General features: G+C 35.1%; 2 protein-coding genes across 2 annotated transcripts in view; one reads left to right on the forward strand and one right to left on the reverse strand.

Moving 5' to 3' along the window:
• Positions 1 to 21188, forward strand: part of LOC136799634 (tetratricopeptide repeat protein 39B-like) — a 35235-nt gene extending 14047 nt beyond the window's left edge. Inside the window, exons 12-19 of the mRNA XM_067056359.1 lie at positions 15404 to 15495; positions 16162 to 16231; positions 16766 to 16884; positions 17503 to 17617; positions 18208 to 18319; positions 19469 to 19586; positions 20116 to 20241; positions 20593 to 21188. Coding sequence (XP_066912460.1) covers positions 15404 to 15495; positions 16162 to 16231; positions 16766 to 16884; positions 17503 to 17617; positions 18208 to 18319; positions 19469 to 19586; positions 20116 to 20241; positions 20593 to 21118 — 1278 coding nt within the window. The 3' untranslated portion in view covers positions 21119 to 21188. The remainder of the gene's footprint in view (positions 1 to 15403; positions 15496 to 16161; positions 16232 to 16765; positions 16885 to 17502; positions 17618 to 18207; positions 18320 to 19468; positions 19587 to 20115; positions 20242 to 20592) is intronic.
• LOC136799624 (metabotropic glutamate receptor 3-like) lies at positions 1277 to 5963 on the reverse strand. The gene is made up of 3 exons (XM_067056350.1): positions 5871 to 5963; positions 4483 to 5075; positions 1277 to 4240 (listed from the first exon to the last, which is right to left on the reverse strand). The coding sequence occupies exons 2-3, from the start codon at positions 4976 to 4978 to the stop codon at positions 1362 to 1364; spliced, it is 3375 nt and encodes a 1124-aa protein (XP_066912451.1). The 5' UTR covers positions 4979 to 5075; positions 5871 to 5963; the 3' UTR covers positions 1277 to 1361.
• Positions 21189 to 23851: the final 2663 nt, after the last annotated feature.

The following is a 23851-nucleotide window of genomic DNA, read 5'->3' on the forward strand; positions in this document are numbered from 1 at the left end:
TCTCTAACCAACACTCAATCGCAGCGTCATTTTCTTTTCTCATTTGAGATTTTTCAAACCGACCGCTGCGACGGAGTGTTGGTGAGAGAGGGCAGACGATGAGAGAAGTGTTGCTATTTACGGCAATGAATTTTGAAATTAGCAGTAGATACTGCGTCTGTGTACAGACAAATAGCTCATGGGCCCCTGCAAGACGTTTGGAGTGACGGGTCTAAAATTTTCGGGAAGGCGACGAAGATTTTTCACTCTTTGTACAATACAAAAACGCTATTAAATTGGATAAAAAAGATTAGTTTTGGGCTGGTCTGTAAAATTAACGACACCAGCAGGGGGCAGAAAGTAGATCCTGTGCCCTAAAAATACTAAAGTGAAATAAGGTAGAGGGGGTCCTATTTTTACGCATTTCCAAAGAATGACAACGTCATCAGGTGACAATGACGTCATCAATGATGTCAAAATGTTCACCAAAGATGCCAATTCACACTTGCAAAATAATTTCAAATCAATTTGATAAATATTTCAAAAATATTTCAAAATTTATCAACAATTTTCGTTTGGAGGAGGGCTCTTTACAAACTCCTTCCCCACGCCAAAGGTGTTCGAAGGGCAAACCTTTAAATCGGGTCAAGAAGGTTTGTATTTACTGTTTTGTCACTTGATTGAAAAAAATATATTCAAAATTAGTTTTAAAAAATATATAAAAAATTAACTGTTTGAAGCATATATTACAAAATAATTGAGCCGTCAAGTTTTCCATTTTGATGTTAAAACTCTGTTTGTTATCTACATAATATGCATTAAAAATTTAGGGTTGGTCTCAACATATCTTTATCTACAAAATTTGAAAGTGATTAATTTTACGATGAATCGGTCAGCATTTATGTCTTATACACGTATTTAAATCAAAAAATATTTGAAGAGTTTACGAAGCGGACTTAAATGCGACGAAGTACCTAGCACGGCACAGTAGATCGTGACACTAGTTGAGACTTCTTTATTCTGACTGGCACACAACCTTGTTTCAACGTTCATCTAATGTTACGCTTTTCATAAGTTTTTGATCAAAGCCACCAAAGTGCTTCAAGAGAATTTTATTTGTTAGACTGTAAAAAATGCAGGTATTTTGAAGATTGATGAGATATAAGTACTTGACACTCTCTAATTCGATTTTCAAGGGCAATTGGATTAGGGAGCGCATCGAATGGTAGAGCATCGTTTATGAGAGTTTCTTTCAATATTATCTAATAACGAAGCGTATCGAATTTTAGAACGGCGAATAATACAGCGTCAACTGTATCTAGGAAGAACCGACCAAATAAAGTTTAAAAAAATGATAATCAATCGTACAATGTAAATATACCCTAAACAAATGTATCATAATCTTCTAAACTCATCCCGCGAAGAAATCCATTTGTTATTCCATTCACATTGGCATTTGATTGGCTACTTTTCTCCATACTGCCGTCTAATTGGTCCATTTTCTTCCGTTCTGATTGGTTCATTAAATCATTCCTTTCTTCTGATTGGTAATCATCACTTAAAGGACTATCTACACTTTGCTGCTTCTCGATTTTGTTACGGCGCACTGAATTCTTTATGCGCATACTGTCATATAATTGGTTCGTGGTATCAATCGTGTTCTCTGATTGGTTCGGACTACTTGATGCCCTATCTACATTTGCATTATTCATTTTCTTGATCAAGGATGCATCTGAACCAGTACGTGAACCTAGGGGCTTATTATCATCTAAATCAATAAAGAACTCTGCTTTATACGGATATTTGCTTGAAAGTGTTTGTCCATCGTCAAAGGAGGCGCTTTTCGGAGGCATTGTTTTACTTAACTCCTCTTCTCGTTTTCGTTTTGGAAACTGTAATGTTTTATTCTTAGCTTTCAAGCGTTGTCTTTTTCTCTCTTTCTCTGTCAAGTGGTGTTTCGTCGGGCTGTTTACCTTTCCCGCGTTTTGATGTTTAGACGCGCGGAATGAACGCGGGAAATGTTTAAAGCTCTGTTTGAGCGCGGCAGACCGTGACCGAACTTTCCCATTCTTATATTCGTCGAACATGCCGTCAAAATCGAAACTAATGACGGACGACTGTCGTTGTTGGTTCTGTGGTATACTGCCAGCACGGTTGTTTGACGGATCTGCGTCCTTCATAAACGTCGTCACAGTTGCATTTATAGCTAATTTCGAGAAATGTTCAGTACTATTCAAATGCGGTTGAAACAAAATGATATGAATCTTGTAACCGTACAAGACTAACAACATACAAACCGTACTAGCCCCATTAACACCGATTAAGACTAGAGGCTTGACGGATTGAGTCTGTGTAATATATAACGGGAACATGGTTATCCAGGCTAGACATGATATAAACATAGCTAACCAGATATATTGCGCTTCTTTGAAGTTTGACGGTAAACGTCTAGCGCGGAACGCCATAAAACCGCTAGCTAATGATAGAAATATGATGAACCCGACGATACAGTATAAAACAATGTTTTCGTGTGAACCACAATGATATATGAAACCCATTTCTTCTTTGGAAATATGGAGTATAACGTCCGGCATATGTCCGTAATACCATCCAGTTAGAACCAACAGTACAAATATGACAAATATGAAAGATGTTAGTAGTTGATATTTGTTGTGCAAGAATTTCGAGATTTTCGAGAATCGTTTTGGTTGGAAAACGCGCAATAAACGATACGTTTTTAACAAGATGAATGATAATATGAAAGTGTGTAAACTGCAGAACACCACATTCCGTAAAATACACGTAAATGTTGATGCTTGAAACATGAAAAGGACTGGGTAACAGAATAACAGAATCATGCATAAAAGTTGAATCACGCTGATCTCACGTGATGATGATTTGACCACGGGGCTATTCCAATACCATATAAATATACAAAGAACAAAGGTCGCTGCTACAAAACCGACCAATGAGATTGCGATCACAGTTTGCCCCGTGCTGGAATCGAAACTAAGTCTCATATCAGTTAAAGGTATACAACGGTCGCGGTTCGGACTTGGTACTTCAATCTTTTTACATTTTTGACACTCTGGCGCATCAATCGTTGACGTTATTCCATCCCCGTAACATTGTAAACATTGCCAACAACAGGCGGAGGAACCGGCTACTTTATATGTTCCAGGCTGGCACGGAAATGCGCACGTGGCCTTTGGCGGGTCTACACTATTGGATCGTTCCCAAAGCTCATCATCGATTTCTATACTATTATTGCCATACCAGTGACCAAGTTGGAGTAAATCATTTTCCCGGCCACTGATATACAAAAAGTTATACGCGTTTACTGTGACGTCACCGTCTTGGTTAAACTCTATATACATTGTACTGTTCGGAACTTTAAATCTATTGCCAGGCTCTTTTAGAATCCGTAGAAACCTGTCATAATCGAATGGCGTTTTAAGGGTCATGTTACATTTTGTATCGTTACAATTTAAATACTGATGTAAACCATACCCTAACGCGTAAACAGATGCGATGACGTTCTCGTGTCGGAAACGTGGTAAATAACGACCGCTCGGTACTGCCGGATAGCAATTAATTTGTGGACCGAATTCAGGACAAATTCCTAACTGTTGCCAAATCTGTGGAATCCATGTGTTATTTAATTTCGAGCGATACGTAATGGCGTTTAAATGGTCTTCCATTTGTTTGACTGGGATATCAGAAATGGCTAATTTAATCACTCGTGCACCGTCTATTTCATTCTTTAACTTCCGTTCAGCTCCCCACGTTTCCGTACCTATAACCCACAACGTGTCGTTCATCCCTTGGGCGTGTGCCGACCTAATAATGCGGAACGCGTCATTTAAATCAGCCCATAGAATAACAACTTTAGATTCCGGATGCACCTTTTTTAGGGAATCAGTGATTTTTTGTAAATCGTCGCCTGGGAGGTTTGGATCAAACAATCGATCAACAGCGAAACAGATCCCCTTTTGACGTAAATTTTCACGTAGCTTGACAATAGCAAGACGTCCGTATTCATCATCGGACGCTAATACAGATACGTAACTCCACTTAAAGTAAACCATTAAGTCACTGATGGCCAACGTCTGTGTCAGATCTGACGGTACGGTGCGTAAGAAGTTAGGGTAGCGTGCCTTCTCTGAGAGAGAGGGACTGGTGGATGCATATGAGATTTGAGGGACACTGTCTGTACCAAGAAGGAAGGAGGCTGATGACGAGACGGTACTTCTTGCACCACCTAAAATTTAAACGAAATCGTGTTTATAACGATACGTGTATATATGCGTTCAAAAGTAACCAATACGCCAATTTTTAGACTAAGATTAAATGATTTGTCTGTCAGCGCCTTAGAAAAATAAGTTAATTCGGTCTGGCCTTATACAGGAATAGAAAATATGCTTTCAACTGTACAAACTAGTATGGAAGGTTTTTACAACGTCCATCCAACGTCCATAGTTAGTGTAAAAAGATTTTACTCACCAACTATTCCAATCAATCTTGAATCTCTTTCTCCTACACATTTACACTCCACCCCAGACCTCATCGTATATTCCGATGGTTCACCTGCCCGCATTGAATCACTATAATATTCAGTACCGGTCAAAAAGTCAAGCGTTTGTTGAACCGCAATCTGGGCGTCTTTACACGTGTCACGTACATCGTATCCTAATTTCAAGCCAGGGAGGAGTGTCGAATTTGTATTTATTTGGTTTACGGCGTATAGGAAACTCTCCACCCAGGAGACTCCTTGAGTGTCCAAAACGTATTTGTCTTTGTTTTTGACGAACGTGTGAACAGGGAATAAAGCACCAATCAGAAAATCGGAATCAAGATCTTGAATTGTTTCATTGTATTTGCATTCTTTATTGAGGAACCATTCTAACGCCCGTTGATGGGCGGCATGCGCCCTAGGTGTGCTTTGAAGCACCACAATGACGATGACAGTGATGGTTACGAGAAATTGAATGTTGATCATATTGCACAGAATCCTCCTGATTATAATGGTATAAGGCTTTTGATGGTGATTCCTTTGGCTTTAATGTTGTCAGTCAATGTTGTCCGGAGTGAAATATCTGAAAAACAGAAATATAATGTTAAGATAAAGAGTCCACGAGTCCATTTTTATCAAGAAACGTTACAGTAAATTGAAAAAACCCCTAACAAGCTCCAGTCATTTTTTATATAAAAGAACCTAAAAAACTATATACCTAGACCCAGATTACGAAAATCTTGTATTAATCAAACAACGCGGGGGAACTTTTTTAAATCATGTGATATATTTTCTGTGAAGTCGATGGTCCTGCCCTTAATGATATCATTACTTTTTTGCAAACAAATAAAGATTTTTTATATAAGAACAAATACACAAGAACAAAATGCTTCGAGGCAAAAAAATTGAAAAAAATTCTACGAATATTTCAGGGCTTTGTAGGTTCATATTTAAAAAATTTTCTTGATTAAAACCCAAAATGCTTCAAAGACTTTCTTATAAGAAACATATGGTTTTAACTTTAAAACAAGTGAAAAGATATACAGTACTATCGTTGCAAAAACTGTTTTGAAATCTTTGGAGTTTTCTCTTTTCTCGGTCGTAACCTATATGATGTTCCGACAACGGCTTTTCTTTTAAGTTTCATAGGTGGTGCTTTTACCCTTAATGTATTTCGCTTTTAGTTTGATGATGCATTTTGGGTATTATTTAAATTAACAAAGTTAAAAGTTAGGTGGTAAAGTCCCTTTTTAAACGAATAAGCCAATATTATAAGCGTAAGAAGAAAATTTTATAGCTGAAAATCATGAAAAGGCAAAGGACCGAGCTCTCTCAGCTAAAATTTTCTTTAAAAAAAACGTTTGATAAATTATCTTACCAAGTTTTCAGATCAGATTTTAAATTCCATGGTCATGTTTTCCAATTTCATTTCAACTACAATGTTGTTGTTTTTTTAGGATATAAATTTTCTGTGAGTGAAAAGTAAAAGAAAAATTATAGATCTTTTGTGCGATTTGACACATTTAGTAAAAAAATGACTTCGAGTACTTTAAAGGTTTTGTTTTTAAATAAGAATGATATCGTTTGCTTACTCATCAATTTTAATTCACAAGCTTTTTCATATTAGATTGATATGTATGTGGAGCAAGATTGGTCAGAAAGAGGAAAAGAGAAACATTCTTTCGCTTATATCAGCATAATATAACAAAAGGCAGACACTTAAATGAAATATGTGCCTGATATGAAACGAGAAAACTTATGTAAAAATAAAACCTTTAATTTCAAAGAACGGAAAAGTTTTAATCTTTGTTCAAAACAGACATGTTGAAAGATAACCTGACGTTCAGATATGAAAAAAAAAAATAGAAAATTTCATTTTCAAAACATTCATTTTTAGGGGATAAAAAGTCACGTCTTTTTTTTTCCCCCATTTGACCCAATTACTTTTACATTTCGTTAAAGGTTTTATTTTTGCATAAGTTGTTTCTTGATGAGTAAGCAAACGATATCACTCTTATTTAAAAACAAAACTTTTAAAGGGGAACTTGGGAATTTTTGAAATCCCAAATATTGTTAGTATCAAAAATGGAACAATCGGACCGCCAAACTGCAACTACAATCTTATGATAAACTAGAATATATGTTGAACCAAAACACAAAGAACACCAACTCGAAATCCAGAAAAAAAAATTTGTTCATGTTCATAGCGTTTTGATGATTTTAATAAACTAAATTTTTGTCCATATGTGCGAAAAACATATACTCCTTTTACTACAGACAAGAAAAATGATCTAGACGTGAAACCTTCAAATTTCTCAAATTTCAAGAAAATATAGTACACAGTCTATGACGCCATACGAATTAGTGAAAATTAGTTATTTTTTTCGAAGGAAGTTTTATTATTGGTCTATTTGTTTTAAGTAGGCTCACTAATATTCAAAACTGCCTAATATCTCTCCCAATTCTCCACGTACTTTAAATTCTGAAAAACATTGAAATACCCAAAATTCTCAATATGTTTTGAACTTGATTGCAGTTTTATTAACAAGCTTGTAGATAAAATCACTTCATGTCACAAACTATAGAAATCAGCTGTACCCTTCCTCTATCGAAATCTGCACGTTATCTTTGAAAGAATATAGTATACTTTCTATAAATATTTCTTCTGTTTTTTACAGTGCTCGATACATAAGTAGAGCGATATCAGCTAGGAAGAAAAGACACTTTGTTGCCTGAAGATTGTCACCAAAGTCGCATGAAACTGCCAGTAGCAGAATAAAAAAGTGTCTTTTCTCCCTGACTAGTATACTTTCTACAACGTTATATTTATTTGTCTCGACCCAAACTGAGCTCAGCGACAGAAATACTATATAGTAGGATTAACAACGAAGTGTGTTGTCGACCTTTTTTCGTTTGATTTTCACATTTCAGTTTGTGATAATGTTTGCCGAAAAATAAAGTTCAACAACAGTGATTATATAACGTCTCTATCTATCTAGTCTTTTTTATATGAGAACAAACTATATAAGAACATATGGCTTCGACGATCAAAATCTTAAGAACAAGTTAATAAGATTAAAGCTTTGTGGACTCTAAAACACCGAATTTTTTAGGAATATGAAGAAAAAAAAACTCACAAAATGCAGAAAATAAGAACATACTCAAAAAGTTAAGAACATCCGAAGGCTTCAAAAGTTGGTTGTTCTTATAAAAAACCGTACAGTCTATTTTTTTTTTTTTTGCGAAGACAACCTGGCTGTCTCTCCGGTTCACTAAAAATCGATCTTCTCATTTTTCAAAGCTCGCCATTTTCTTACATAACAATTCTTTAAGCACTGGCTACTTTTTCTTGCTTTTCGAGATTTTAGTTGACTCTCTTTAATTCGATCTTCATGGGACTAAGAATTTTCATCGAATTAGAGAAAGAATCGAATTATGGAGAGTGTTTTATACGACTTTCCAGGTGAGCGGACCAATGCTTTATTTCAAATTACAGAATGATTCGAATAATAGAGGTTCGAATTAGAGAGGGTTGACTGATAAATTCTCCAAACTTAACTATTATTCGAATCATTATAAATTTTATATAAAGGAACCGAATTATACAAAATTAAATCACGAGAGTTTCAATTGTAAATCATTTTTTACAGTTAAAATCCATTTTGATATATTTTGTATAATTCGAATCCCCCTCCTGTAATCCGAGTTCGGATTAGAGAGCGTCAACTGCATATACCAAACGCCGTGTTTTCCGTTCATACCATGATCATAAATACCTGAATATCACAAACATTTAGAAAAAGAATTTTCTTTCTCATAAATCGTCAGAGCGGAAATTTTCGCGTTCAATTAAATCCGTTGTTATTTGTTTGCTACTATCGGGGGTTAATTTAGGGGTCAACCTTTCTTGGTATATCGTGTCTCGTTCTGCGCCATCTATTTTTGTTTGTTGTTAATGGCAACAAAAGTCTGTCTATTTGTCTGGCTCCCACTTTCTAAAAAATCTTACTTGAATTTTTGCAAATTGAGTGTTTTCCTTGCCTTAATTTATTTTTACTTTAATAAAAGTGTCCGTCATTTTGAAACTATTTAACCGAAATTTATCACGAGAAATGAAATTTGAGTTAATATTTGGTTGGATTTTTTGGCCAGTACCCATTTATGATAGTTTTCGTCTTTCTTTACTGACAAACTTTTTCAAGCTAAGATCTTTTAGTTTTAAGGGATTTTTTTAAAAGGTAGGGTAGAATATTTACCAAAATTTGTAAAATGGTTCTTGATGGCTTTCTGTCTTATGTTTAGCAATTAAAGAGAGGGGTCAAGGGTAAGTAGAGAAAACCATGGAATAGAGTTGTGCCCTCCCCTACCTTCGGGTAAACAGCTAAAAGGGAAGGGAGCCTTTGGGTCCCTCTCAACTACAGACGCAACCTGTAGAGAGACTAAACCTACCCAAAAAAGGGCATATCACAGCGCATAAACTTATAATATATTCAACATTAAACTTGGGGGTTGATCGAAACACGAGGTTTACTTAGAGTTCAAATCAGACAAGACATCTGGTTATTAAATTTCAAATAACGTACAGTCACAGAAATGTTCAGTAAGAAAAACATGCTTAAGTTTTCTCACATATCGAGCAAATCTTCAGATAAGAACTTCAGGAATGCTTTGATCTTCTCTCGTCAAATCATTTCACACGAAAATATCTATGTGATTATCTTTCTTCATCAAATAACAGATTCAATTAGCAAGTGTCTCGATAATTCGACTTAGATCGCTTTAAAAAAGTTTCTCAAAGTTTTACTAAATTTTCTCTTCATTGACCAATTTAATTTGTTGTTTTACGGGCCAAGCTACCCAGAAAAGAGGGTCGGTCGGTCGGCTAAAAAAATGAGAATAAAAGTAGAATTTCACTTATAAAATCTAATAAAAAGGCAGCAAAAACTACTACATCTTGACAAAAATGCGAAATAGAAAATAAAAAGGCACAAAAAGGTTTAAAGGTTCAAGGATATGATGAAAAATTGAACATAAAATTCTCAAAACCTTGAAATAACTACCGACATTTTGAAAAATTGCCAATAAAAAGCAATAAAATTAAAAAAATCAATTTTATTTTTATTTCGATTTTCGAGATTTTAGGGTCGGTCGGGCCCGTAAACAACCAATCAAATTGGTCTCGCCTTACAATTGAATATACAGTAGACTCACTATAAATCGAACCTTTGTAATTGTATGTAATTGTCAAATGTCTCCTTCATTCAGTCAACAATACCTTATAAAACTTAGTAAACATCTCGAAATTTCCTCAACATCTCTCTGTCAAGATTCGAGTTATAGAGACTCCATTGTACCCTAAAAGGGAAATCTAAGTCAGAGAAAACTGACAACATTTTGACAAAGTTTTGGCAGCTGACGAAGTTTTCCCCGACGGTAAAACGTTGAAATACTCAAAAATGTCAAATGATTGTAGAAAGTGATTTGGTTAAAAGAAAGATATCTAAAAAAACTTCTATAGAAAAATTGGCAAACCAAAATCTAAAGTAAATTATAATGTTGAAATCCCAATACATCCTTTTCCCATAACATTGTTTTAATAAAAAAATCCTTCTAAAAAGTTTGGTTTAGTTTGTTTGTTTCAAGTCAAAAATGCAAACATAAAAACATCAAAAAATTTTTAAACATAGGTTAGAATTACTTTTATATTCATGAATCTTTTTAAACAAGTTCAAACAAAATAACGAAGTATATACGACCCTGTTAATTTTTTATAGGAACAAAAAACCCAGGAGGAAATCAAAAATTAAAAATAGGAAATCTAGGTAGGGTTTTGCTAACTAGGCGGGGATCATCAGTTTCAATTTTTCTTGAATATCTTTTGACAGGTTAATGTCCTTATAAATTTGGTTCTTGCATAAATACTTTTGTTTGTTGACACGACCTTGAAGAAACAATTTAAAGGAATTTTTATTCACAAGAGCTTAAAACGAAATTTTATTTTATAAGACTACAGGTAGACTACACAATCTCATTTTTATATTATTTTCTTGAAATTGAAAAAAAGATTCTTCCAAAAGATCGAATCTTAGAAAAAGGGTTATAAAACGAAAATGCTCTCTCAATTTTTATGCATTTATTTTTACATTTATTTATTTTTTCATAAATGTTCTTATAGAAAAAACCCACCTTTCAAATAAATTAGCAATCTAATAAATAAGGGTCTGTTTATATTACACAGACGTCAAAAATTATTTTTCATCTTTTTGTCAAGAGATATTAGTTCTTTGTTTTATTTGAGTAAAACTTTGTTTGAACTTTAAATTTGTTTTAAATGCGAATGGATTTTTGAAAATTAAATTTGATTTCGATAGATTTTTTAATTTCTTGCCTAACGTTTCATGACGCTTCATCGTGCTTCACGCTTTTTTTTATAAGAATACACTTTATAAGAATGTCCATGATGAAAATGGCCAAAAAAATAAGAATAAGGCTAAGAATATCACCATCATGGAATTTTGCTACTCAAGCTAAGAATGCCATTTTTAGAGTATTCTCAATAATAAGTCGCTTTCACAAAAATGAAAATGAAAAAGAAACTGAGCGGCTTCTTATAAGGCCTACTGTGGTTGGAGTGCTGTATATCAAAAGCATTCAAAGTAGTGAAGATTTAGCAGTGCATTTATACTCACATCGAGTCGTGGTACCATTTTTAAAAGTCATATTAAAAGATTTTGCTTGGCCATGGTTGGGTAACAGCCTTCAGGGCTTATATACTGTAAAGCTGGCTAAAACCCCGCATTACCCGCTCTCCCTATCAACATTTTCATCAAAATTCAATCAAAATTACAAAAATTTCCCAGGCAAGATACTCTGGGCTTGCGTTTATTTTAAACAAACTTTTTCTTCAATTTCCTATAAAAATTGTCTTAATAATTCATCCTCTTTCTCATCAACCAAAAAAAATTATTAAGCCCTATATAATTTCGTTGAGATGTGCCAGAGTTCAATTGTAGCACATGGGGTGTTTCAACTTTCACTAGGCTATCATTTTAAGTAGAGAGAGCAATTCTGTTTCGCTGACTTACGGCGCTGTTTCTTTATACACTAAGGAAATTACACACAAATAAACAAAATTTTACAATCCCAACATTAAAATTTCATCGACTATCATCCGAAACACATACACCATATACCTTCTTGGAAGCAATTCTGTTTCGCTGTTTTAGAGTGCTCTCCAACCTTCATCTAAAGGTATATTGACGCTATGAATGTTTGAAACCATATCGCTCCCCTACAGTTTAAATCTACAGAAATTACATATCTAATAATCTACAATCGGCGCCGAAATATTTGGTACAAAAGGGGAATTCCCTCAAAACTTTAAAACTGGAGTTAAGTGAATTTTCGCCATGTTAAGTTTAAAACTGGAAATTATCTAGAAAGTAGAGTTTTGGCTCTGAGTTTTAATATTAGAGAGCTTAGGATATCAGAATCTAAAAGCTCAAAATTGTTCCAATATGACTGAGAACATAGCCTGGAAGCCACTTAACCCCTCCCAAATCGAAAAATCCACTCGAACAAAGTGGAAGTACTGAAACTGCAATTCTCGCCCGAGCTTTAAGTTCTGAAAAAGGTTAAAATACCCAAAATTGCCAATATATTTCGGCCCTGATTGTAGAACCAAAAAGAAAAAGACAGACAAAATTCAAGAATCAATACAATTAACATCGACTATAATCCGAAAGACATACACCATGTACCATTTAGAAAGCACATCTGCCTTATGGTGCTGTTTCAGCCTTAATCTAAAGGTGGTGTGTTTTAAAAGACGCCCCTAAGAAACCAAAGACAAAAATTTAAGAATAAGTTTGCGTTTATCGACACAGTGATATTCATATTGGAAGTTAATCGTGGCTTGGATCACGAGATTTACGTTTGGCTACGTTTCCAGAGATTCTTCTCCCATCATCGGGCAATGTAAGGAAATTACACTTGATAATTATGGGTAATCAGAAGGTCTATTAGGGGGGAAACATCCTCCACATTGCCCGATGATGGGAGAAGAATCTCTCGAAACGTAGCCAAATGTAGATCTCGTGATCCAAGCCACGATAAACTTCCAATATAAAATTTAAGAATGCCAACAATAAATTGTCATCGATATTGTCATCCGAAAGATACATACAAACAAGTATTCATCCCACAAAAAGGTTGTTTCTACAAAATATTATGATCACTAGTTTATACAAACAGAAAAACGCTATATTAGTGTAATTTGAACCCCCAGAATTTATGACGATGAAAGACAAAAATCTTAGAGTAGCACCACAGATATACACTTTTTTCTACAGACGGTTTTCCTTGCAAAACCCGCTGTTAAATTGTCTGTTCAGCTACTGGCAGCAAGATCCGTTGATGTTGGTCTTTGTAAGCATTTCGAATCTCGGAACTAAAAATAAAATGCCTGATTAATTGTCTATAAAATGAGGCACACTTTTGTCTTAGGAATGTACGATCCAATGAATTGAATAGATATCAGTGTATGACATCGAGATGATTTCCCTTGTTCGTGGGTTTTGCTTAAATAAACAAACTCTTTATTTAGAGACCATCATTTCTAACTCTTTTGAAGTGCCTCTTTCATTCATTTTTATACATCATACTTAATTAATACGGTAAAAAAGGGTAAATTTTATCACCCTTATAAGTTTTATTTTTACATTCGTATTCCCGTTTCCTATCAGACACATATTTCATATCAGGACAGTGTCTGCCCGTTGTTATATTATGCTGATATAAACAAAGATTCTTTTTTTCCCTCTTTCTGACCAATCTTGCTCCACATCCGTGTCAATCTAATGTGAAAAAGCTTGTGAATTAAAATAGCAAACGATATCACTCTTATTTAAAAACAAAACCTTTAAGCGGAATGCCCCTTATTCCGTATTATAGTCCTTTTCTTTCACATTGTATGTGCTGCTGCCAAAGTTAAGACAACTCTTTAAACTATTCGTTAAAAGCCTGTTTAAAGGCGTTTAGTGGCGCGCTTCTTATGCTGACAAAGCAGAATTAACATAAGGATTTTGTGCACGCATTTTGTGGTTTTCTTAACTCGAACGAATTTGCGTTCCCTGTGCGTGTTCGAGTTATAGGACTCCACTATATTTCTACTGTAAATTTCTATAAAATTGCATGTTTTAAAAGCCCGCAAAGCCTTAAATTCTTAGAATATTACTAAGTACTTTGGTCATCAAAGCCTTTTTCTCTTATATACTTTGTTATTATAAAACATGTGTATGTCAGGGAGTAATTTATCATGTGAAGTGTGAAAATCCCAACGCATTTCCTCTTGAAACTGTTGTACGAATATTTATTTGATGATGTCATCAATTTTCAACTTAGTAGAATTTGACACTGCTGAACTGTACATCCTGTACAGGTAGCTCTTCTTGAGGGTCATTCAAATTTTATACTTATAAGATTAATTTCATTTCGTAGACTTTAGTGGTGTTATTATGTTTCCAATGACGTTTCATCGAAGATTTACTCAAGTTCTTTTTATAAAAACATTTTGAAGCCTTCGTATGTTTTTCACTTTTTGAGTTTAAAGCCTAAAAATGTTCTTAACATGTTCTTATTTTCGCCATTTTTTGAGTATTTTTGTCCATTTCCCTCTGAAATTCGGTGTTTTAAAGTCCGCAAAGCCTTAAAATGTTCTTAACTTGTTCTTGACATTTTGGCCATCGAAGCCATATGTTCTTATTTAGTTTGTTCTTACAAAAAAAGCGTGTACTCAAGTTTCAAAAATATTTGCTGAGTAACAAAGTTTCTCTGAGAGAAAATCACTGTCCCGATAGTTGTGACGTGTCGTTGTATTAGGTTTTTGTCAGTTCATTATTCGTCATCCAATTGTGACGTCTTTCACGACTCCTAACACAAATATAGTTACGAAGAAAGCAAAGAAAGCGATAAAATTACTCTCACTTCAAGTAGCAAGAGTTTCTATTTAACCATGGGAAAAATAAGATGATAATAGCCGTATTCTTTTGCACCGTTCCACACATTTGACTTTTTTTCGATTCTTGTTTTTTAAACCTTTTCTAAAAAATTGCAAGTCCCACTTTTTTATGAGGGCTGAAACAGACGGGTCCAGGTAGTGTTCATTCATGCTACGGCATGAGTTTGCTGTCTAAGCAAGATAGAAAATAATAAGCATAAAATTTATAATTTGCAATTAGGACGAAAAGGTGAAAGGTAACTCGTTCTGAAAACCGCTGTTTTTGACCAAATATACCCGGGGAGGGGAGGGGACGGTCACTCAGGCAAAATGAGGTACAGACATTGAGTTTAATGCCCGAATTTGTAACCTTCCCCAGGCAAGAAAAAGTGAAGCCAATTATTTTCCATCTCTAGAACACACTTAATACGCGCCGCAACAACGACGACGGATTGTATCTAGGTCTTCCTTTGTTTTTGAAGACTGCATTTTTTTAAATCCAGCGGTAGGTTTTACTTTCAATCCGGCGTTTGTGTAAAAACCACGCGCCGGCGTTCTGGATGGGAAACAAGTGGCTTTGTTTCCTATCCAGGAGTCTCGAGTCTAGCTCTTCGGGCTTGGAAGTCAATGGATAACCCTCCTACAGGGACTTGTCGCTTCTTGATGCTCTAAATAAATTACAAATCGCAAGATTTCAAGAGAGTTACCTAAAAGGGTCAGTGTTTCGTCATTTTGGTGATTTTAGGGTGAAAATTATATATGAATTATTTTTCCGCGCAATCTTTTTCGTCTACTAACGGAAATGTGTCAGTTGGACACTTGAAATAAAACTACAGGGCCCACACCCCTATAATTCTTATAGAAGACTGTATCATAAATTTTGTATCATCGTTATTTTTTATGATTCATTTTAGGCTTTACACGAATATGGAAAATCGGTTTCCGGCAACATCGATTGGCAACAAGTGCACCATATTTGTTATTGGGAGATGATGTGGTGTTATAGGTACACGAAAATTTTTCATTTCTACTTGTGATATGATTTTGTTTCTCCTGTTTCGATAGATATCTCGTTGCAATAATTAGATATTAAATCTTAAATATTATGAAACTAAAGTCCGCTAATTTTTGTTTTTCTTACCATTTTTAACCAAAGCTTCAACTCTAGCAGAAAATATACCGTTGAAAAGATAGTTCAGAGCGCTATGATTTTTGTGAAAAATTATTTAGAAAATTTTCGAAAATACAGATAAAAATAGAGAAGAAAAAAATGAACGTTTTTATCCTTTGAAGCGAGAAACTTCTTTTTTGGTATAGAGAAACTTTGAAGCCCCAACCCGGTTCTTGTCGTCGCGGTTGGAAAGTTTTTAAAACAGTATAATTAGTTGGTAATTAATTAGTAATATTTTAAGCACGCTTACCAGGCACACTGCAGTAAACAAGGTGAAATAACTTTTTAAGAAGCATATTTTAATGACTTTTTCTAAGAATTCAACTGATGATCGCAACATCAATGATGCATGAAGAAAAGCAATATTGATCAAGAAAAAACACTTTTTTGTCTAATGTAGTAGTGTTTTTTACATGTTTTAACACACGTCAATTCTTGTGAGCCGATTTCTGAAATTCTACAAGCAGACTCTAATATTTTTTGTGATTTTTATTTTTTAAGTTTCAAAGCTGATTGGAAGAAAGCAGCAGAGTTTGCAGAAAAATTGTCGACGGAGAGCAAATGGTCTAAAGTAAGTTCTTTTCCGTTCACGGTGTGTGATTGCACATGATTTGGTTCGAAAGTAGATAGGGTTTTCAAACTTTGTAATAGGGCGCCCGCGAATTAGGCTATTGCAAAACTTTTTATAGCCATAACAAATGACATTGCTGGCAAAACTCTTAAACCCAAAATACACGGGCTGCAGAATTAAAGACTGAAGTCAAATCACGCTTTTACTCGAAATTTTTATGCGTTTGTTACACGACCTTCATTTCTGGTTGGTTGGAATTTATCAACACTAATAAAGTAATTAACTGTGAATTGTAAAACTGCATTGGTATAATTTTGCAACCCGTGTACTGGGTAGCAAAATTTCCACCTGAGATTTCGCAATTCCCATTGAAGTCGGAACTGGACCCTCCTCCGTGTATCTGTTTTAATTCATCCACTTTTTAATGGTTTTCCGTCTCCTTCGGATTTATTTCCTCAAATTTCAAGAATTCTAGTGAGTTGAAAACCACAAAGTATTTTCTCATCCTTTAAATTTACGCCCTTCATTTTTCAGTCGTCGTACTTATATATGCAAGCTGCATTCCTGCTGATGCAGCAATTTGAGAACGAACTGAATGAACCCAAGGCACAAAAAGATACCGATTTCGATGAAAAAATATCAAATATTTTACAGTAAGTAATATTTTCTTCGAAACCGTCTCCAAAGACTGCATTTCGAAATTTCACATTGCAGGCATCAAACTGTGGTCCACTTTTCAAAGATGGTGCATTATTTCGCTTTAGCCAGGGACGGAGATAATCTCCTTCTTGTGTTTTATATAAGATGACTGTGGAGGTTATCCACTGAGTCTCACATGGTTTCTTTCTATCCAAGTATTCCACCAGAAATTGACCAACTACTAAAACTTGCCTCTTTATTTTTGACTCCTCAACTGTTAGTACAGTTGAGTGGAGTCTCCAAAGCTCGAACTCGCACGGGGAGCACAAATTTGTTCGAATTACCAAAATTTCGAGTTATGCAGTAAGGTTTACAAGGTATTGTTAAATAAAGGGACGAGAAAACTTGTTCGAGTTAAGGAGACATTCGAGTTGCAGAGGTTCGAGTTATTCATGATATTCACCATTGCAATGTGTTCCACGGACCGAATAGCTGATTGGTTGAAAGTGACGTATTGACTGATTCCACGTCACGTGAAACCAATCAGCTGTTGGGTCCGTGATTTAATGTCAGAAGACATTGCAATGGTGCATATCATGAATAAATACAGTCATAAATAAATCATTTTTTAGCGACGTTGCGAAACACAAACAAAGAATTGCTGGCAAATCTTTACCGTTCGAGAAGTTTGCGTGTTGTCGTGTTGAAAAATACAAAGCAACTGGCACACTCATACTGCCAGCAATGGTGAGTAAATTTAAACGATTTTGTTTGATGACAATAATTGTGTTTGAAAACCTAACTGAATAGCTCCTCAGAGAACCCAAACTTTCTGAGACATCGATAATTGGCTACTGTAATAAAAAGCAAGTCAAAGTTTCAGCTTATCGAATCAACTTTTATGCTGAAACCTGGTACAGCGTAAGGGTAAAAAACGGACCGGTCTGTAAATTACCGACCACTTATATGATCGAATTCTGCATTGCCGTTAGATGCTTGATAGCTATCACTGGTGGAAATTTAAAAGTTAAAAAAAACTCCAGTAGTTACGGAGGGGATTCCACTGTATTTACAAACAAGGAACCAAATACAAATATACGTTTTTTACAAGGATATCCAAAACCTCGGGAGCCTTCAGATGTTCTTAACATGTTCTTATTTTCACCATTTTGGCAGTATTTTTGTTCATTTTCCTAAGAAATCGGGTGTTTTAGAGCCTGCAAAGCCCTAAAGTGTTCTTATAACTTGTAAATATTTTTGGCCATTAAAACCTTACATTCTTACATAGTTTGTTCTTATAAAAAAAGTGTTCTCATGATTAAATTCTCTCTTTTCAGGAGTTGATACACATTTGGAACGGTTTCACAATGTTTAGTAATCACACCAAAACGCTAAATCATTTCATGAAATTAATCAAAGCTGCTCTACAAAAACTGGAAAAACGAAACGGTATAAAAACATTCTTTTCTCGTCCATTTAGGCCCTTCTTTTCAATAGCACACCGCTATGCAAACGTCATAATTATTACTTTTAACATTTGACCGAAATTCAATCCCACAATCCTTTTCATCTTGATTCGTAATGCGTGCAAGTTATTACTTTTGTATTGTCAATAAGTGTAATTGACTTACAAAAGCAATTAATGCAAAGGATGATGGGATTAAAACTCGGACAAACAGTAATTTTGATGTCTATTTTCAGAATCACTGCGGTGTGCTATTTAAAACCCACGTATAAATTTTTTGAGAAAAACTTTTTTACAGTATAAATTTTCTGATAAATTATTATGATTTTTCATTCTCTCCATGTAAAATTTCATTTTGAATGTGTTTTCCGGCCATCAAAGTTAGCCCTAGTGGTGTCACTAAACCTAATCTCAGCCTCCTAAAGGCCGGTATCCACTTTCGCGCGAAATGGGCGACATTTTTATTCTCAATCTTTTTTGCCTAAAGAAGCGATTACGTTATAAAAAAGTTTCGCGCGAATAACAGCCGTTACGTCAATTTTGACCAATGGAATTACTTCATTCTTCAACCAACCAATAACCTTACAAAAACGTTAAACAGTTTTCGCTCATGTCGCGCGAAAATGGAGACCAGCCCCCTAATATCGAAATGATTCCTACAGTGCTGGGAAGTATAACCTTTTCAATCTCGTTGAAAGTCATTTTACGGCATGTTACGAATTTTGCGTTACATACTTATATCATAGCATTTAAGGAGGGCAAATATTAATCGAAGTTTTTTAGTCGGGTTGAATTTTCGGGGAAGCACACGAAATCATTCCAGAGAAAAATTTGTACCCCCTATATTGAGGAAGTCTTTTTTAGGAATGGTGACCTCCCTGGATTTTGGACTACCCTGGATTTTCGATCTCGTTTCACTGACTGCCCTGGATTTTCCTCCTCATTTTACTAACCTCCCTGGATTTTTAAACTCGAAAAACCTAGACCCCCTAGATTTTGTTTTTCCATACCACCCTGGATGTCACACCTCCTCAGCATAAGGGGTACCGACAGTTTCTGGAAAAGCCCGATGCCTTCCTGTTTTGTACCAGGCTTTCCGCGAAACTTTTGTCAAATTATATTTTTGTTTACAGATACTTCGAAACATGGCCACGATAATATTTCATTATGTTACCTGCTACAAGGCATCTGTTTACGTTACTTAAAGCAGTCACGCGAAGCTGAAGAATCGTTAGCGCGCGTTGCAAAATGGTAATTCTTCGTGATTTTATTTTTAAGATTTATTCTTTTTTATACGCTTTGGGAGATTTCAACCCTCTGTTAAAAATGCTGTTTTGACATTCATGTAACGTCATGGACGTTAAATAGATGTTGAAACAATGTTTTGGTGTCAGCTGAGATAATAAGGCTTCGTTGGTAGTTTGTATACAGTGGAGTCTTCATAACTCGAACCTCGATAACTCGAATGTCTCCTCAACTCGAAATGCCTTGTAAACAATTCTCCAAATCTCGAAATTTCCATATTTTGTTTCCTTTTTGCGTTCGATTTATGGAGACTCCACTGTAATCCTCGGGTCATTTTTTACTCGAAATAGAGTGATATTTCCCCGAATAGTGGAAAATTATCCAAATTTCGTAACAGACCATTTTATGTACTAATATGGACTCAAACTATCATCTTTCTAGTTCTGCATCGCAATATTCAAAAATGGATTTCTATTTCCAAGCATGGGCTTATTTCCACGTGCGTTTAAAACGTGGAAAACTTTCATCTTTTTAGCTCTGCATCGCAATATTCAAGCAAAATGGATTCCTATTTCCCAGCATGGGCATCCGCAGAAATCGGGTTCATGTACAAAGAACTGGGAGAAGATGAAAAAGCACTCAAACAGTTACAACATACACTGTAAGTTTCCCCGATTTCCTCATGTTCAATCCGATCAGATTCCAGTTGATTCCATCTTTTGGGGAGGGGTACAGTGGAGATGAAAAGCTTTTCCTGTTATTCGAATTTTATAACTATGGTATACTTTATATATTTGGTATATATTATTATCTATATATTACACCCCTGTCTCACAGGCCTGATGAAACTTCCATAATAACGTAATCTCCGTCATTATTGAAATAAACGTTCGATTTTGTAGAAGCGACCCTTACGCGAATAGAACTTTTGCTTAATGATGAAGATTACGCAACTTAACCTCAGTAACTTTTCTTGGTTTTTGACTCTACTCTTGCACATGTATATTTTCAGGAAAAATTATTCAAAATATGGTCTTGAAAGTCGACTCCACTTTAAAGTACACAGTGGTATTGAAGTTTTGAAAGACAAAAAGAAAAACCCTCGGAAAAATCACGTGACACCAACAGACCAATCAGATGAAGACGAAGAGTTCGCCGACATTTCTGACGAACCGTTTGATGGGAGTAACGGTGTTGGTCCCTATGGTAACAGCGACACGTCGGAAAGCAGTTCGTTGAAAAGCGCGTCATCAGTAAATGCTAATTTATCAAATAATAAACTAACAGATCTAAAAAATCTAGACTTGAATAAACCATCGAAAAAGAATTCGATACCATTAAAATCAAGTATGACGTCATCACCTCGTGACGTCACTTCTACGTCAACACCGTCATCCAATGACGTCACACCTTTTCATACACCACCATCCAGTTCACCTGTTTCTGAAGCATCCTCAAGCATATCACCAAAGCATTCATACAACGCTCTTGGAACACCTAAAGATTCACCGCGATTGAGTTGTGAAACATCCATTTGAAATATCAAGTCACTAGACAAATACATATCCGACTGGGTCGGTAAATTCTACATTAAGACATGCTTTTCAATGATTTGATAGTTATTATTGTCATTATATGCATTGTGTTTCAAGCCCGAAGGGAAATGAAACTACTTATTTCCCATCCAGAACACCCACGCGTAGTTTTTACACAAACGCCGGATTGAACTAAAATCTATCGCTAGATTCCAAAAAATAGTCCTCCAAAACAAACGAACCGCTAGATACAAACTGTCGTCGTGATTACGGCGCGTTCTATGTGCGTTTTGGATAGGAAATAAGTGGCTTCAATTTCTCTTGCCTGAGAAAGGTTAAAGTTTCACCTCCTAGCCCTTCGGGCTTGAAACTCAATGATTATATGCACTTAAGCCTTGGATGCATACAATATTAAGCGTACACGCTTTTTTATAGCAACAAGAGCAACTTAATCATTTTCAAGCCATTTATGTGTGAATCAACTTCTCGGGAATTAGTAGATTTCAACTTATAGGTATACTAGCTTTCGTCTTTGTTAAACATCGGGGTTTAGTTTCTATCAGAATAAACCTTTCCGACCCCTTTCCGATCAACTATTGTGGAATTATTTTGCCAGTAAACAAATGACAATGATAATTCCTTGAATTGTTATTGATTACAATAGACCTTTCTATAAATTACGTCACGAACATCACTTGCCTCGTTTTGAAATTATTGCCATGGTGATTAACTCCCAGGGGATATTGTTAAAACTGTACTTTCTATTCTTAAAAAAATAATTTAATGTCTCAAGGGAATCATTACCATGGAAATTGTTTGAATACGAGGCAAGTGATGTTCGTGACGTAATTTTATGAAAAGGTCTATTTGCTCATTGTTTGTTTCAGTGAAATAACAACACATCGGGGGAGTGGGTACTAGATGATATGATACTTAGTTGGCTCAACGTCAGAATGACGTTCATATAACGTTCTAACTTCCTGACAGCCGTATATAATGTAAGATGAACGTTGAAATGACGTGATGTGCCAGTTGGTTGTTTGGGAGAGGAAATTACGACAAATTTGACCGACTAATCGCAAATTTTTACCCTTTAGTATATACAACTTGGTACCATAACACTTCTGAACTTTTTGGGCGTGGAAAGAGAGACCGGGAATAGATATATTCTTGTTTTATGTGTAAATCATTGAATTGTCGCGAGCAAGTGTTAAGGCACAAAATTGACTACTTCTATCCCACCCTCTTTTTGCACAGCTCATGAGTTGCTATAGTTGTGTCACAGTATTATTATATTAATGTTTTTACCTCATATTTATTTTATAGTATTGTATATCTTATGGGTTGTAGAAAACGATTCTAAGACAACCACCACTCCCTGGAAATTGCACCTAAATGACCCCCCCCCCTACTGAAATGAAAGAGCAATCGACTGGAGGATAGTGTAGATAGTAAGGTTGTAGAAGTCCTGTCGAAGGGGCAATTAACCTGTCATTTTACCAATGTAAAACTATGAAGTTAGATCGCCGCCAAGTTGTCCCGTCGTACTAGAAGTCGTCCCGTTCCTATCAGAAGTTAACTCGTCGGAATTTGGTACATGTTCAAATCATGTACGTTTAACTGTTCTCATAAGTGTTCATGTCATCCATCAGGTATATTATGGAGATAAAAATATAAATTCACATTGTTTTCAAATTTTTGACATGGCTCTAATCAATAATTAAATTTCCACACGTGTGTTTCCACTAGCTTCCATTTTGAACATTGAAGTTTTCCCTGGGTGAGCTCTGCACGTGCACAAAAACTGCACACCACACGAACATAACATTATCTCCACAATATTTAGATTTTTGATATACAAAACAATAAAGTTTTTTTCTGAATAGCCTAGAGTCCAACTTTTTGGGATGAGTCGACTGCCGAAATTGGCGACGAGTCAACTTCTGAAGCAACGACTCGACTTAAGGGCTCTGACCATAGTGAATTTTTCATAATTGCCGTGTTTAAAATGTGTTTTCTGACTGATGTAACCAACAAAACTATGGCATGTTATACATTTTCTGTTAGACAAACTATTCCTGAATCTGAAAATTCAAAAATTGCATTGAAAAAATTTGATGAAGAAGAAAATGAAGACTTTTGCGAGGAAGAGTATTTCAACTTTGAAGAGCTTAGTTTCGGCGAAGAAAAAACATTTTGAAATTTTTTTCGCAGTAGATGGTGTATCTTTTACCGAACAATAAAAAATTTTGCGGAAAATTTTTGTAAATGCTTCTTTGTCTCAAAATCTTCAAAATAGTGGATTTTCATCAATTTTTCATCTGGATTTAGCTTAAAAAAACAGTCATAACTTTTGACACATCTTATTAGAAAAATTTTCCGCAAAATTTAAAATAGTTCAATTCTTTGCGGACAGTTTGAAAAAACTTCGAAACAAAAAGGTTAATTATCCATTAAAACTTAGCACTTTTTATAAAAGAAGGTGATGCAACATATTAATAACGTCTTTTTAAAGTTCATAACGTCATTTTTGCAATTACGTTCTTAATTACTCTTAAGGGATTTGATTAAAAAGCAATTTATAAAGGCAATTCTTTGTTAAAAGTGTTAAAGAATCTAAAACATAACTTTCATGTTCAGATACTAAAATCAATTTTCCAACTATGGTCAGAGCCCTTAAAATTTGGAATGTTTCGACTTCCAAAAGATTCCGACTTGCAAACTTCTAATGCGACC

This window comes from Clytia hemisphaerica, unplaced genomic scaffold (assembly GCF_902728285.1).
Source record: "Clytia hemisphaerica strain Z4C2 unplaced genomic scaffold, Clytia hemisphaerica genome assembly, whole genome shotgun sequence".
In the NCBI taxonomy this organism is placed as follows: Eukaryota; Metazoa; Cnidaria; class Hydrozoa; order Leptothecata; family Clytiidae; genus Clytia; species Clytia hemisphaerica.